General features: G+C 34.9%; 1 protein-coding gene across 12 annotated transcripts in view; it reads left to right on the top strand.

Moving 5' to 3' along the window:
- Window positions 1-17962, top strand: part of FER (FER tyrosine kinase) — a 461718-nt gene that overhangs the window by 280170 nt on the left and 163586 nt on the right. For all 12 annotated transcript variants that reach the window (XR_012129973.1, XM_073233126.1, XM_037011947.2 and 9 more), the window contains one exon: window positions 9049-9105. Coding sequence is in view for 11 of the 12 variants with exons in the window: in XM_073233126.1 (XP_073089227.1) it covers window positions 9049-9105 (57 nt within the window). In the remaining variant the exon portion in view is untranslated. The remainder of the gene's footprint in view (window positions 1-9048; window positions 9106-17962) is intronic.

The following is a 17962-nucleotide window of genomic DNA, read 5'->3' as shown; positions in this document are numbered from 1 at the left end:
CCACATGAAAAAATGATGGAAGGAATGCTAGACCTTTAACATTAGAAAACCTTACCTTAGAAGGATGTGGTTTTTGTCTTCAAACATATAATGTGCTGTTATGTAATGGACAGAAATGAATCCTTTGTGTTCCCAATACTAGAACCAATTGAAAGAAGTTAAATATAAAAAACGCTTTCTAAGAATTAGAACAACTGAAAATTAAATTGGCTTTGTTGATAGCATTCCCCATCAGTAAATGTTTGTGTTTTTTTTTTTTTCTAATTGCCTTTCAAAAATCTTAATTCTCACTTCTGTGTGTAGCAGTGTCTGATCAAGATTTTCTGAGTATGTGGATGACTAAATCAGTGGATGAATGGATGGTGACTGTTAGGACAGAAGGTAGAGCTGGATAATCTCCGCAATCCTTTCAAATTCAGTTTTCTTTGTGCTTTTTGTTCTAGTTGAGTCAGAGGAATTCAGTAGCAAAAACAGGTCACGATCGAGAAGAGCTCGATCGAGCAGTAGTCCCAGCACAGACAGACAAATATCCAAAGGGTCAAAGTACACCCAAGATTGCGGTGAGGTTTGACATTACTCATAGCAGCACAGGGCGAACATCAAGAAACATATTTAAGAAAAAATTTTTAAACCCTCTTTTGAATTTATATCCATTAATACCTATTAACTAAATATTTCTCATTGTTTAGATTACTTTTAAATTAGAATTGCTGATTGCTTCTTTTCTTTATTCATGTAAGTATAACTGGTGTGACATTGGAAGTTTGAACAAATTTCTCTCTATGTTCAGTCAGTAGTTTGGACACTGTAGTATTTTCTAACCCAATTATGGAGGCCACAAAATTTTCAGGAACAGAATACAAAAAGCTTGACATATCCTATAGCCTTGACTGAGAAATGTTGCTATGACAATCATGTTTTAAAATTGTACTTAAAACTACCCATGGAAATAAATGATGATCTATCCTCACAACATAGGCTTCTAAATTAGGACTCAAGACAACTACTTTCTATGTAGTTAGAGAATAGGTTGAAGTTCTGGGAGGTGAGCAACTTGAAATCAATCTTACTGTCATAGTGATGGTTGGGAGGAGGGGTATTATGAAGAGCATGCAAGGTGTGCATTAGGCAGAATTCCCGTATCTCCCAGCCTGAGTTGCCTCAAGCCCATATCATGTTCTTTGCTCAAGATGATTCAATTCTCAGAGCTGTTTTGTTGACCTTCCAGTTCTATAGTTTAATGAAATTTTTGAATCCATTTTATATTAGATATAACAGTCATAGGTTTAAATGAGACTTATATATATGTGAAATTTTTCACCCCTAGGGTAGTTCTACATTTTGGCATGAATCAGCTCTCTAGAAAAATAACACTAATTTATCATACATTGTAGGTAATATCTAAGATCCTTAAAATGCATGGCATATACTCAGGTAATGGATGTTTGTTCTATCATTTATCCTTTTCAATTACCTGACATGATATACATATATATCTAATTTGGACTCAAAATTATTACACTCAGTTTTATTTTAAATGTACTGTTCTTTAGTCTCAGAAAAGAATGTTGTGGAGCACTGAACTAGGAGACAGAAGGTAGAGGTCCTGATCCAAGTCTGTCACTTTGTACCTCTGTGACCATGGTCAGGATTTTACCTTCTCAAGGCCTTGGTTTTCACATCTGTAAAATGGAGATAATAGTGCATTCCCCTCCAATCTAATGGAGGTTCTTTTGAGATTCAATAAGCAGTGTACTGGAAATATGTTAGAAATTTGTTCCCACCTTTCCAGAAGTTTGGACTTCAGACAAGTGAAAACACTTATTTGCATTTGCCTATACTGTGGGCTGACTTTAAATCTGCTCTTAAGCTATCTTAAAAATTATTCTGATTAGTTGAATCACAGAAATTGATAGTTTAAAAGGTGTATCCAGATCTTAAAGTTGCCCTGTCCTTTCCCCTTTAAAAAGATGTCCAAATTAGATCAAATAATTAGATGTTTCAAATTTTTTTCATTTTAAGAGGTAATTGATAAATGGAGGAAGTATATATTTCTTTTACATAATATATTAATACTCATAATTTAACATAGGAATAGAATCCTGATTTCATGAGCACATCTCAAATCTGTAGTTCCAGCATCAGGCAAATTTAATCATTATTGAACATAGGTTTGTAGATAGTCCTATATGGTCACAAATCACTGGCAAGTAAATGAAACATTAAATAAAACTCAACCATTCCTGTTTTAATGTATCTTTCATTTTTATGTCTCTGCTTTATTTCTATTGATTTATACTTTAGTACTTAGTATAACTTCTATTTCATGCAATAGTATATCTGTGAAATCAGGGGAGAAGCTATTCCTGTTTCTTGGAAGAGACTAAGAGGCAGTCTGCCTCCATCCCTCCATTGCTCCAAATTCAAGAAAGTTGCACAAATCTCCTTGTCCCTTTACAGAGAATAGAGCAAAGATAAAAATGAGAAATGTGTGGTGTAATCAACTGTAGGATTATAGAGGTACCAGCTCTTGGGCCATTTTTAAGGATGAGCTGCAGCTCTTTCTGGCTACCCTTCTGAGCACGACCTTTCTTTTCTCTGGAGTGAAGGAGGGGGAAGAAAAGAGGTCAGTAAAGATAATGAGAAAGTCAGAGATCCAGGCTCCTTCAGCACCTCTCCATTCTCCAAATTCCATGTTAGTTACTGTTCCTGTTCTTACCTTACCTTTGTATTATCTTCTGATGTAGTCTCTACCTGTTTTTTGTTCCCCCAATAATAAAGTCATATAAAAAATTTGGAGCACCTTTTTGTTACTGCTTGATGGACACCTGGATCAGAGGCTTAGCATTAGGTTAAGCTTTAGTATCTCTCTAAAATTACTTGCCTTTCTCAATCATTCAGTAACCTCAGAGGGGTATTCCATTTAATGTCTAGGTGGAGAGTTGGGTAGTTCTCCTTCTCAGGGTGTGTGTTGGAAAATGCTGCCTTTATCCATTATAACAGATGGGAGTTTGCCCCTCTATCTACATTTCTACAAAAACCTCAGCTATCAAATTCTGGTCAAAGCAAATCACCACCGATTTCCCACCGGTCATTTTGTCCCTCCCTCAGTCTTAGTTCTCATGCTCTAGGCTGCTGCTTTTTTATCTTCATTTTAGCTAAAACAGATTAAGAGCAACCTGGTTCCTGAATGACTTCCCCTCAATTTTAGTTTTTGTTGTTGTTTTATCCACTTAGCTTTGTCCCCCAGCCCTGTCTGTCCTCTTTTCTCTATTACTGAGAATGTTGACACCTCCAATTATAATTGTGAAATTCTCTTTCTCTTTTCAATTCTGTCAGTATTTCCTTCATGTTGAAGTATTTGTGGTTGAAGCATAGACATTAAGGGTAATCATGTTTCGTTGGTGAACTGGCACTTCTGTCATTATGTGATTTCCTTTTGTTGATGGTTATTTTCTTCATTCTATAGCTTGTCCAACATTACTATAAATGTGCCAGCTTTCGTATGATTTATGTTTGTGTTTTACATCTATTTTCATAATTTTACTATTGATACCTATAGTTAAAGTGAGTTTCTTTAGACAGCATATAGTATACTCACTTTAAAATTCTTCCTTACAATCTATATTTTAAATGGTATATTTAGGCAGTTTACATTTGATGTAATTGCTGATATGTTTGGATTTAAGACTACCATTTTATTTTCTGTTCTTTTTTCTTTTTTCCCTTTCTTACTTTCTTTTGGGTTATTTGAACACTTTCTACTATCCCATTAAACTTTTCCTCTTCTATTTTTTATGTGGCTTTGTATTCTCTTGCTTTCTTTGCTTTTTTTTATTGAAGTGTAGTTAATACACAATTATATTGGTTTCAGGTGCACATCAGTGATTGAACAATTATATACATTACAAAATGCTCATCATGATAAGTGTAGTTACCTTTTGTCATCATACAAACTTACTACAGTGTTATTGACTACATTCCCTTTGCTGTACTTCCATCCCTGTGTCTTATTTATAATTGGAAGTTTGTGCCTCTTTATCCTCTCCACCTATTGCACCCATCCCTGCCACCCACCTCCCTCATGGCAACCACCAATTTGTTCTCTTTGTTTATGAGTCTGTTTCTGTTTTGCTTGTTTCTTTCATTATTTTTTTAGAGTCAATGTGAAAATGAGATCACTTTTCTGTCTTACTTCATGTAGCATAAAGCCCTTCAGGTCCATCTATGTTGTTGTAAATGGCAGGATTTCATTCTTTTTTATGGCTGAGTAACACTGCATTGTACATATTTACCACATATATATCCATTCATCTATTGATGGACACTTAGATTGCTTCCATATCTTGGCTTTTTTTTTTAGTGGTTATTGTAGTAAACCAAAAGCATTTAACTTTTCAGTTTACAAAGAACCAATATCATAACACTGCAAGTAGAATGAAGAAACTTTATCATAGCAGGGATCCTCCCTTCTTTGTTGTACTTTTCTTATGTATTGCACCAACATCAATTGAAAAGGTCATCCAAAATTTTATAATTTTCCTTTCTATCTGTTGAGCACATTTTAAAGTACTGAAGAAAAGTCTATTATATTTACTAAGGTATTTGCTATTTTTATTACTCTTCTTTATTCATGATATGCCAGGTTTCCTTTGGCTAAGAAAACTTCATTTAAGTGATTTTTTGTTTGTTTGTTTTAAAGAGTAAGTCTATTGGCAAGAAATTTTTTTAGTTTTCCTCTGAGAATGTCTTTATTTTACCTTCATTCTTGAAAGCTATTTTTCTGGTTTTTGAAATCCAGATTTGACATCCTTTTCTTAATATTTTAAAAACAATGTTCCATTCTCCCTGGCTGTGGTATTTCTGATATCTCCAGCCATTTCAGTTGTTGTCCCCTGTAAATAATGGGTCATTTCCCCTAGCTGTTCTAAAGATTTTTTTATTTGACTTTGGTTTTAACCAATGTGATTATGTTCTGTGTAGGCACTGACTTTTTTAGAGTTTTTTCTTTAGGGGTTGGTTAAGTTTCTTTACTCTGTAGGTCTCCATCTTTTACCAAATTTGGGGTGATTTGGGCCAGCATTTCTTCAAATACTATTTCCTGCACTGTACTCCTTTTCCTTTCCTTCTGTGACTTTGATATGAGTGGTAGACCACTTGGTATTATCCTATACAACCTTGAAACTGTTCGTTGTTTTCCCCCAGTCTTTTTTTTTTCTCTGTATCATTTCAATTTATCTATTATCTATAGACACTGAAATTTGAACTTCATATAATTTTTGTGTGTAATGAATTCTTTTTTTTTAGCCACTCTTACAGCATGGGCCAAAGGCAGGCAATGGGTCAGTCTGACCCACAGGCTTAGCTTATGAATCTGATTTAGTCCCATCAATGATGGAGTTGATTAGAAGGTAGGTTTTAATACCATCCATTTCCAGGTTGTCTTTTCTACCACAGTGTGGTATCTTTGAGGTCCTTATGAAAAATATGAGTATTTTATCAGGGCCTCTTCTCCTTGGCAGGCCCTGGACTCTAATTTTTATGCCTACTGGCTGCTGTTCTCACAATCAGCATATACATTTAAGGTAAAAATAGCCCCAAAGGCCTTGACTTGGTTTCTTTTCTTAACCTAAAGTTAACCTCTCAGTTCTTAACTATTTCAGTAACTCTAGGCCTCTTGAAAAGAAGTTTGGGATTTTGTTTTTGTTTTTATATTTCATCTAACTTTCAGTTGCTTGCAGTGGGAGAGTTGTTCTGATCCATCTATTTTACCATTGTTTGAAGTGGATGCACTTACAATGAATCAGTTTTACACCTTTAATGTAGTATCTCTGCTGCTTACCAGACTACATTCTTTAAAGAATATCTTTTGATAATATAGGTAGAGGTGATATTACACCCAAAAGTTCTACTTGAATGGGAAGTAGTATTTTGTAAATACTTGCTTTTTAAATTTTTACATTAAAAAAATCAGCTTTATGGAAATAGCTTACATACAACAGAAGGCACAGGATTTAAATGTATAGTTCAGTGAAATACCAAGAAATTGATCATTTTTCACAAATACCCCCTCCACCAAAGTTCCTTTTTTCTCCTTTGCAGTCAATCTTGCCCATCCCCTGATGTAGGCAATTACTGCTCTGATTTGCAGTATTGTAGATTAATTGTTCATTTCCAGAAATGTATATAAATAGACTCAATATGTATGCATGCATGTATTTAAAGTATATCTGCCTTTATTAGCTTGGCAAAATGTTTTGCAAATGCTCTGTTGTTGAATGTATCTGTAGTAAATTCCTGTTTATTGCTAAGTAGTAATTGTTTTACTATACCAAAATTTATCAGTTCTTTTTTTGATAGACATTCGATTGTTTCTGGCCTTTGGTTATTCTAAATAGAGCTGCGTCAAACATTTTATTTATAAATCCTTTTGTGCATATTTCACTTCTCTCCAATTAAGCCTAAGATTCATGAAGTAGGTATATGTTTAACTTTATAGACACTGCCAAATTGTCTTACAATATTATTGTACCATTTTACATCCTCACCTGCAATGTGTAGGGACTCCAGTTGCTCCTTGCAGGCTCTCAGTATTGTTAATAGTATTAAGTTTAGTATTCTAATGGGTGTGAAGTGGCATCTTACTATAATTTGTATTTGTATTTCACTGATGACTAATGATGTCAAGTGTCTTTTGATATGCTTATTGTCTATTTGTCTTTTTTCCTGGTAAATTTTTTTATAAGGATTTTCAAAATTCTGTTAAGTTTTTAAAAGATTTGTAAAAATCTTCTCCCATTCAGTAGGTTACCTTTTTGTTTTGTTGATATTGTCCTTTGCTATGTAAAAACTTTGTAGTTTATAGTCCCACCTTTTTTTCCCACTTTTGTTTCCTTTGCCTGGGGTGACATATCCAGATATAATTGCTGAAGATGATTTCAAGAGTTCACTGCCTATGTTTTCATTTAGGAGATTAATTGACCATATAAACATGGGTTTATTTCTGGGCTCTTTATTCTGTTCCATTGATCTTTTATCTGTTTTTGTACTAGCACTATACTTCTTTGATTACTATAGCTTTGTAGGATAGTTTTAAATAAGGTAGTGTTGGTACCTTTAGCTTTGTCCTTCTTCTCAAAGTTGCTTTGGCTATTTGGGTTCTGTGAGTCCATACAAAGTTTAGGATTATTTGTTTTAGTTCTGTTGAAAAATATCATTGGTATTTTGATAGGGATTGCACTGTAGATTGCTTTGGGTAATATGGATATTTAAACATATTTTTCTGATTCATGAACATAGTATATCTTTCCATTTATTTGTGCCCTCTTCAATTTCTTTCATCAGTGGTTTATAATTTTCAGAGTATGGGTGTTTCACCTCTTGGGTTAAATTTATTCCTAGATGTTTTATTATTCTTGATGCAATTGTAAATGGGGTTGTTTTCCTAATTTCTCTTTCTGCTAGTTCACTATATATAGAAATGCAACATATGATTTTGTATTCTGCAACTGTACAGAATTCATTTATTAGATCTAACAGTTTTTTGGTGCAGTCTTTAGGGTTTTCCATATATAGTATCATGTCATCTGCACATACTGGAAGTTTAACTTCTTCCTTACACATTTGCATGTTTCTAGGAATTTATCCATTTCTTCTCAGTTGTCCAATTTGTGACATATAATTTTTGTATTCTCATAATCTTTTGTATTTCCTTGGTTATAACTTCTCTTTCATTTCTGGTATTACTCATGAGTCCTCCATTTTTCTTGATGATTCTAGTAAAGGTTTTCAGTGTTTTTCTTTTCAGAGAACCAGCTCTTAGTATCACTGATCTTTTTTTTTTTTTTTTGGCCTTTATTTCCACTCTTATCCTTATTTTCCTTCTACTAATGATAGGCTTTTTATTGTTCTTTTTCTAATTGTATTTGGTGTAAGTTTATAAACTATTGTTATTTTAAAAATCAATGTTGTTCTTTTTGTTGACCTGTCAGAATGGTGGTTGGGTTTTTGTCCCATGTTGTTTTAGAAGGTAAATTACTTCAAATGAATGTCTAGGACCTTTTTAAACCATATTTAGGGTGGATTTTTACTTTATAGGATTTTTACTTTATAGGATTCCTGTTTATACTTGTTACAATTCATTCTATAGATCATAATACTATTTCATTCTGTGTAATGGGGGAATACTATATTTAAACATTAATAAAAATGAATATTGGATAAAATTTATCCAGGATCTTCTTGTTCTCCAGTCCCCCAATTTTCCTTACCTACTTTCCTTCCTTTCTTTTCTCCTTCCTTGCTTCTTTCCCTTTTCCTTATTTTTAACAAAAAAATCCACATGCCCTTCTAACATTATAGCATTGTATGGTTTCATAGCTGAGATTTTTGGGTGGTAAAATATTCCATAAGTAGTAATTAGTTCTTGAGATCATATAATGGAATGCTCTTTTATAAGGACATGTTTGTGGCACTGGTCTATGTACCCTAGTGATATGGTAATTGATACTTGCTGCTTTATTATACTGCAGGAAATTACTTGGGAAAGATATGGCACAACATGCAGTGTCATAGACAGCTCTAGTTCAGTGTCATAGACAGCTGTAACATTTTTTGTATGTGAAAACTAACTCAGTGTGTAGTTTGAGTAGAGAAATAAGTCTCTTTGATCAAGTTAGAGTTGGAAATTTCACATTGTAAAATGAAATTCCTTCATGTGCTTATGATGCAATTTTGGAATGACAAAAAAATGTAGTCTAAGCTTTGTGGAAGGAGGAAAGTGCATTCCATTTTCTAGTTACAGGGGTGCTATCATTTTGAAGGTTGTAATTTGTGATAAAAGTTTGCTACAATGTATATTTAAAAGTCCTACTGTGCAGTAGCATTTCTTAAATCTGTTTTATAACCTCTTGAGATTACAACTTCTTAGTGTGCTGTTGATTGAATGGTCTAAATGAAATAATCCCTTTAGTCGATTTTCCACTGCCTCAAATGCACATTAAAGGAAATATACTCTTCCTTGGCCTAAAAGCTTTTTTTTACCCATAGGATAAGAAATGGATTCTCAATCATGAAGATGTCACATTGGGAGAATTACTGGGCAAGGTATGTAATCACCTGAATTAAGAAGCCAAATGTCTTTATAGTGATTGTGAACTCTGCAATTTTATTTTCTTCATTGCTTTTCTTATATTCCAGCACACAGTAAGGCAGTTTCTCACATTAACCTAGAAGAGCACAATACTACATCTGTTATAAATAATGTGGTGTTCACTGAAGTAGATGTGTGGAAATCTTTGAAAAGTTAAAGGATGGCTCTTGATATTTCAAAATAGTTATATGTTTTCTTCTGGAAGGACTAAAATCCATAATGCTTTTATTACAGTATAGTAAAGCCACAACTTACGAGTTCAGATTTGAAAAGAAACTGTGAGATAATAAAAGTCGAAGCACCCAGATAGTCTTGTGCTATTTGTTTATGGTTATACATGATAGTTCAGAAAAAGTAAAATAATGCTCTTTGGAATTTCAGTATTTTTTTATATAGAATCACCATAGATAACAATATTTGACAGATTATTTCAGTCTAAAAGTAAAGTGGAGAAGACATTTCAATAAAATATTCACTTTGTAGCTAGCTGTTTTAGTGGTCAGAGAGGGCAGCTACATATTTCAAAGTTTCTTTTTTTCAGTAAAGTTAGAAATTTCTCATAGGTCATATGAAAGTATATTATGACTAACAATAATGACAGATGTTTGATAATTATTCATCAAATAAACTTTTTTGCAGATTTATTGTTTATTTATATTTGAGTTTCAATGGGTGAATATTAACTGCATTGTCAATGACTTAATTAGTGATATTTCCATTTGAAAGTTTGCATTGAGTTTAGGTTCATAATACAATGTGAAAAATAGTATAAAATTCAGGTATTTAGGGAAAACTATCACTCATTCATTTCTGAGTCATCAGCACTAGACTGAAGGCTAGCATTACTAAAATTATTACTATTTTATTCAAATGTAAAATTGAATTGACAAATATGAAATGATTTTTACATTCAAATGTAAAAATGAATTAACAGATATTTTCCCTTTTTAGCTTTGATGTATGTTAAGAAAGTAAATCTCTATTGATCTACTTTGTACGATTCTTATTTTAAAATATCTTTCCCAAATGGAAGCATTAAATTACTGTTGGAAAGCAGTTTCTATTGACTGCTAATGCTTAGCTTGAGAGTCTTTAGAATTTTCTTAAAAGCAGTAGCTGATGTGTTTATTTCCTCTGTGATGTGCTCATAATTCTTAAGGAAATATTCCTTCTTTCCAGTACTTCAGGTAGTACTCAGTAGCAGTGGTTGGGCTAAAAATTATTACATGAAATTAAATAAATCTCCATGAAAGTACAATGAAGTAAATTGTAAAATCAAGCCACTTAGTGAAATAGAATGTGTTGAAGGACAGATCTTTCAGTACTAAGCAAAAAAATTTTTCAGTTAAAAGAGAAATATTTTAATTATTTTTTATGTTTAATATATGAGGTATGATAATCAGGAGGACTATATCAGGAGCTTTTATTTTGTTAGTAAGGCTGTACTTCAAAGAATAATGTTTTCTCAATGACAAGGCAGTAGCATAATGTCAATTTCACTAAATTTAATCATTTAATAAAAGACTTCAATTTACAGTTAGCTTAATTTCAGCTAATATTTAAGTAGAAAATGATTTATCACTTAATGTTTCCACTACTCTGAATATTTACAGTATACTGCTTGAGAGTGCATAAGTAAAAGAGAATTAGCCAATGTTCCTAATTCAGGCACTTAATGGTATTTGGAATTTAGTAACAGTATCAGGTTGAGATAGACCTTTTTAGTTCAGCAATAGATTCTTAGACTGTACTTGATATACAGTTGGTATTCAATACATATTCTCTCCTCAAGTATTTGTTGAATGCCTACTTTGTGCCAGGCGCTTTTTTAGGCACTTGGGATATGTCAGTGACCAAAGCAGAAAAATGTCCTTAACCTTATGGAGCTGATGTTCTAGCTGGAAGGGGAGGACAGATAAACAATAAGAATAGTAAATAGGTAAATTTTGTAAAATTAGAGGGTGCTAAGACCTGTGAAAAATATAGTGAGTTTGAGAGTACAATATAGTGAAGTCAGAGTTGCAATTTTTTTTTTTTTTTTTGAGAGGGCATCTCTCATATTTATTGATCAAATGGTTGTTAACAACAATAAAATTCAGTATAGGGGGGTCAACGCTCAATGTACAATCATTAATCCATCTCAAGCCTAATTCTCGTCAGTCTCCAATCTTCTGAAGCATAACGAACAAGTTCTTACATGGTGAACGAATTCTTACATAGTGAATAAATTCTTACATGGTGAACAGTACAAGGGCAGTCATCACAGAAACTTTCGGTTTTGATCATGCAATATGACCTATAAACAGTCAGGTCAAATATGAATATTCGTTTGATTTTTGTACTTGATTTATATGTTGATCCCACATTTCTCCTATTATTATTATTATTTTTATTTTTAATAAAATGCTGAAGTGGTAGGTAGATGCAAGATAAAGGTAGAAAACATAGTTTAGTGCTGTAAGAGGGCAAATGTAGATGATCAGATGATCAGGTGTGTGCCTATGGACTAAGTATTAATCCAGGCTAGACAAGGGCAGCAAGACATCCACGGATGCAGAAGATTTCTCTCAAAGCAGGGGGGGTGAGGTTCTGAGCCTCACCTCTGTTGATCCCCAAATTCTCACCTGATGGCCCCCCTGCGACTGTGCCTGTCTTAGGTTGTTCCTCCCTTGAGGAATCTTACCCGTCTCTGGCTAACCAGTCATCTTCCGGGGCCATACAGGGAAATGTAAAGTTGGTAAGTGAGAGAGAAGCCATATTGTTTGCAAAGGTTAGCTTTTTACTTCTTTGCAGATTTATGCCCTGTGGCTTCTATGCCCAGCACTTGTCTCGAGGTATCTTTACCACCTGGAGGAATTATGATACTCGGTAAATTCGATATGAGGCACGAATTCTATTTAAGGGTTGTAATTAGGAAGGAAGAAGAAAAGCTATAGATGTAGCATATGAAGGAAACTTGGGAGGATTGATTATTTCTTTGACATATCTTCTTGTATAGTACCTTAAGTATGTATAGGTTTTAAACTACTAACCAATTTGCACACATATATTAACATAATAGGAATACGGTGACATAAACAAAGCAAATCTATAATTACCATCCATCTCCAGTGAAGCCAAGAAAACCATTTAGGCACCCTAGGCATTTGTGAAAATTTATCTATGATATGATGGATATTGTCCAACTGTACTTGAACCATCAGACAAATTAAAGCAGCCCATTTCTGGGATCTGTTCACATCCCATATGTTCTTTTAACCATAGATAGTCTATAGTCATGAGATTTTGGAGTGCTACAACTTGCACCCCTCCCAACTCCTGGTTGAGTTCCAACAGTACAGATCCGGTCAAATTCGTTGTCTCACTGTATGCACATGCCAGCCTAGACATCTCCCTCCTCATTCTTATGGCAAGTCCAGGAGACGGTGGGCTGGATGCAGCCACAACCGCAGCATCGTCCGGATCCCTGTGGAGGCTTTTTGATGATCATCCCCTGGCACAAGTCCTCCAGAGAGTGCTGATGCCGGAAGCTCCTCCTCATATCGTATCTTAGTTCATTTTCTGGGTATCCAAGCTAGGCCTTGATCTCCTGCATAGAAACAAACAGACCCTTTGCCCACACTTTGACATGCCCTCTATACCACTGTGCAGAACTCATTGGAGGTCAGCACACAGTAACTGCTTTTTTTTTTTTTTTTTTTTTTTTTAAATTAAGAGAAAGGAATATTATCAGAAAAGAGTACCTCCATAGCTGATCATCTGACACCCTTTAAGTGATCAACATTAAGGATATTTAAAGCATGCGTTGATCTTTGATTTACCAATAGTTTTATCCTGTTAAGGAGTAATCCCCCTTTTCCTTCTTTCTTTCTTTCTTTTTTTTTTTTTTTTTTTAAATTTTTAATCTACACTTACATGAAGAATACTATGTTTACTATGCTCTCCCCTATATCAGGTCCCCCCTATCAACCACATTACGGTTACTGTCCATCAGCTTAGCAAAATGTTGTAGAGTCACTACTTGTCCTCTCTGTGTTGTGCAGCCCACCCTCCCCTTGCTCCCTCCCCCCCATGCATGCTAATCTTAATACCCCCCTTCTTCTTCCCCCCCCCTTATCCCTCCCTGCCCACCCATCCTCCCCAGTTCCTTTCCCTTTGGTACCTGTTAGTCCATTTTGGGGTTCTGTAATTCCACTGCTGTTTTGTTCCTTCAGTTTTTCCTTTGTTCCTATACTCCTCAGATGAGTGACATCATTTGGTATTTCTCTTTCTCCGCTTGGCTTATTTCACTGAGCATAATACTCTCCAGCTCCATCCATGTTGCTGCAAATGGTTGGATTTTTCCACTTCTTATGGCTGAGTAGTATTCCATTGTGTATATGTACCACATCTTCTTTATCCATTCATCTACCGATGGACATTTAGGTTGCTTCCAATTCTTGGCTATTGTAAATAGTGCTGCGATAAACATAGGAGTGCATCTGTCTTTCTCAAACTTGATTGCTGCGTTCTTAGGGTAAATTCCTAGGAGTGGAATTCCTGGGTCAAATGGTAGGTCTGTTTTGAGCATTTTGATGCACCTCCATACTGCTTTCCACAATGGTTGAACTAATTTACATTCCCACCAGCAGTGTAGGAGGGTTCCCCTTTCTCCACAGCCTCGCCAACATTTGTTGTTGTTTGTCTTTTGGATGGCAGCTATCCTTACTGGTGTGAGGTGATACCTCATTGTAGTTTTAATTTGCATTTCTCTGATAATTAGCGATGTGGAGCATCTTTTCATGTGTCTCTTGGCCATCTGTATTTCTTTTTTGGAGAACTGTCTGTTCAGTTCCTCTGCCCATTTTTTAATTGGGTTATTTGTTTGTTGTTTGTTGAGGCGTGTGAGCTCTTTATATATTCTGGACGTCAAGCCTTTATCGGATCTGTCATTTTCAAATATATTCTCCCATACTGTAGGGTTCCTTTTTGTTCTATTGATGATGTCTTTCGCTGTACAGAAGCTTTTCAGCTTAATGTAGTCCCACTTGCTCATTTTTGCTGTTGTTTTCCTTGCCCGGGGAGATATGTTCAAGAAGAGGTCACTCATGTTTATGTCTAAGAGGTTTTTGCCTATGTTTTTTTCCAAGAGTTTAATGGTTTCATGACTTACATTCAGGTCTTTGATCCATTTTGAGTTTACCTTTGTGTATGGGGTTAGACAATGGTCCAGTTTCATTCTCCTACATGTAGCTGTCCAGTTTTGCCAGCACCATCTGTTGAAGAGACTGTTATTTTGCCATTGTATGTCCATGGCTCCTTTATCAAATATTAATTGACCATATATGTTTGGGTTAATTTCTGGGGTCTCTAATCTGTTCCACTGGTCTGTGGCTCTGTTCTTGTGCCAGTACCAAATTGTCTTGATTACTATGGCTTTGTAGTAGAGCTTGAAGTTGGGGAGTGAGATCCCCCCTACTTTATTCTTCTTTTTCAGGATTGCTTTGGCTATTCGGGGTCTTTGGTGTTTCCATATGAATTTTTGAATTATTTGTTCCAATTCATTGAAGAATGTTGCTGGTAATTTGAGAGGGATTGCATCAAATCTGTATATTGCTTTGGGCAGGATGGCCATTTTGACGATATTAATTCTTCCTAGCCATGAGCATGGGATGAATTTCCATTTATTAGTGTCCCCTTTAATTTCTCTTAAGAGTGACTTGTAGTTTTCAGAGTATAAGTCTTTCACTTCCTTGGTTAGGTTTATTCCTAGGTATTTTATTCTTTTTGATGCAATGGTGAATGGAATTGTTTTCCTGATTTCTCTTTCTATTGATTCGTTGTTAGTGTATAGGAAAGCTACAGATTTCTGTGTGTTAATTTTGTATCCTGCAACTTTGCTGTATTCCGATATCAGTTCTAGTAGTTTTGGAGTGGAGTCTTTAGGGTTTTTTATGTACAGTATCATATCATCTGCAAATAGTGACAGTTTAACTTCTTTACCAATCTGGATTCCTTGTATTTCTTTGTTTTGTCTGATTGCCGTGGCTAGGACCTCCAGTCCTATGTTAAATAACAGTGGGGAGAGTGGGCATTCCTGTCTGGTTCCCGATCTCAGTGGAAATGCTTTCAGCTTCAGAGTTGCAATTTTTAATGAGGAAATCTGGGTAAGCCTCATTAAGTTGTTACTTACCAATAAAAACTTGGAGAAGAGGCATTTAGGCACACTGACATTTTAGGAAGAGGGTTCTAGGAGGAAGGAATAATTAATGTAAATTTTATTTGAAGAGCAAGGGGGAGACAGTTTGGCTGTAACTGAGCAAGCAAGAAGGAATGTGGTAAGATAAGAAGTCAGTGAGGTGGTCAGGATACAGATCATTTAGGGTCTTGCAGACCATTGTAATTACTCTGACTTTGATTATGTATGAAAAGGTGAGCTGATGGATGGATTTGGCATGATCTTTTTAAAAAGCGCCCTCTGGCTGTTGTTTTGAGAATAGGCAAATAAGTTGGAAGATGAGGAAGCATCTACGCTTATCTAACAAAAAGATGAGAGTTGTTGGATCAGGGTGTTGCAGTGGAGATTGTGAGAAGTAGCCATTTCTGGATACATTTTTAAGGTTGAACCAACTAAATAGCATGATGAAGACTTATGTGGGGCATGAGAAAAAAAGGAGAGTCAACATAGGTGCAGCAGGTTTTGAGGAACAAGATTAGGAATTGTTTTGGATGTATTGAGTTCTCTTTTAGATTTCCAAGTGGAGATGTTGGGAAGACAATTGAATATCAAGTCTGGAGTTTTTAGAAAAGTGGTTTGGATCAAAAGTACTAATTTATATTGTAACATGCGTATTTGGTAGTTGTGTATAGATGGCATTTTAAGTTTTAAAAATGGAAACATTTGACATAAATTTAAGGTATATAACATGTTAATTTAATATATTCATATATATAGTAATATGATTGACATTGTAGTGATAATTAACACCTCTATCATGTTACATAATTGTTTTGTCTTTTTAGTGGTCGGAATAATTAAGTTCTAGTCTTTTAGAAAGTTTGCTGATTATAATACAATACTTTTTGTCTATATTCACTATACTGTGCATTAGATCTCTAGTGTTTATTTAATACTCATAAGTTTGTGCCCTTGTGTTCTGTTGCCCCCAGTGCCTGGGTAACCACCATTTTGCACTCTATTTTTATAAGTTTGGGGCTTTTTAGATTCCACATATAAGTGATATCACAAAGTATTTTTCTCTTCCTGATTTGTCTCATGTAGCATAATGTGGTCAGGGTCTGTTCATGTTGTCACAAATTGCAGGATGTTGTTCTTTCTCATGGCTGAATAATATTCTATTGTGTATGTATGTATATACACACATACACACACATACATACATATATATATGTGCCACATACAGATGGTATTTAAAGCCATAAGACTAGATAAGCTCAACAATAGAGTGAGTCTAGATAAAAGAGAAGAAAAATTCAAAGACTGGGCCCTCTTCACTCCAACAGAAGAAAAAATGGAGAGAAGAGAAGCAGTCATCAAAGGAGGCTGAGAAAGAGCAATAAATTAGAAGACGGAAAATCAGGAGATTTGATGCCTTGGAAGCCAAAAGAAGAGGTCTACTAAGGAGGATAGAGTGATCAGTAGTGTGAAGTGATGGAAAGAGGTCAAAGATAATGATGACCAAGAATTAACCATTGAATTTCACAGTGAGGTCACTGGTGACTTGGCTGAGGAGTTTTCATGAAGTGCTTTGGGTGAAAACCAGATTGAAATAGACTTAAGAGAGAATGGAAGGAAAGGAATTAGAGATGGCAAAGACGTGACTCTGAAGTTTTGCTGCAAAGGGAAGTGCAGAGACATGTGGTGGTAGTTTAAAGGGAATGAGTTATGTGCTGCTATTGTTTAACCTGAGAGAAATAATAACGTGGGTTTGCAGTTAAGAATGGTATAGTGAAAAATTCATGATTTTGGAGGAAGAGATGAGAATTGCTGGAGTAACATCACTAAGTAGGTAAAAAGGGCACAGGACTTAGTCCACAATGGAGGATTGACTTTAATAGAAACACATCATTCATTTTTATAACAGCAAGAAAAATTGCAGGTGTGTAAATGTGGGGCTGAGAGTCTTGAAGTTCACTTCAGATTGTTTGCATTTTCTCATTGAAGCAGGTAGCAAGATTATCAGCTAAGAATGAGGATGTGGAGATGGTGTGAGGAATTTGAGAAGAGAGTAGAAGGGAAAACAGTTAATTAGAAGAATGAGAGTATAAATGGTCTAGAGATCTGTAATATGATTACTGGGCAGCATTAAGGGTCCACTAGAAGACTGTGTTCATGAATTTAAAGTGAAACTAGTCAAAAATGGCTATGGATTTTCCCCAGCCATGTTTAGCTGCATAGGTACAGAGTAGGCAATATTGCATTTAATTAGGGTTGTGGATTTGACAAGGTAGTTGTACAGATTAAGAGAAACAAACAGGTTGAGAATGTATGATCAGCAATTGTACTTAATAACTCTGGAATTTAAGGTGGATAATGAAGGAAGGAGGATATTAAGGGGGTGATGGACAATAAAAATTGATAGTATCTAAAGATTTGGAGAATCCTATAGGGTCATGGAATTTTTTTTGGAATCTGGATACTAAAGGAAGTAAGCTACAAAAATAGAAGCCAACCAGAAGATGATATAAATGAAATAGACATCAAAAAGGAGTTGAATTATTGGCACTGACAAAGTTTATGATCCTAGAAAACAGGTTGTAGCACAAAATCATTAGAAGGGAGATGTTTAGAAACAGAGAGTTTGAAGTGTT

The sequence above is a fragment of the Manis javanica genome, chromosome 1, assembly GCF_040802235.1.
Source record: "Manis javanica isolate MJ-LG chromosome 1, MJ_LKY, whole genome shotgun sequence".
NCBI lineage: Eukaryota > Metazoa > Chordata > Mammalia > Pholidota > Manidae > Manis > Manis javanica.
This window is presented reverse-complemented; position numbering and strand designations above follow the sequence as displayed.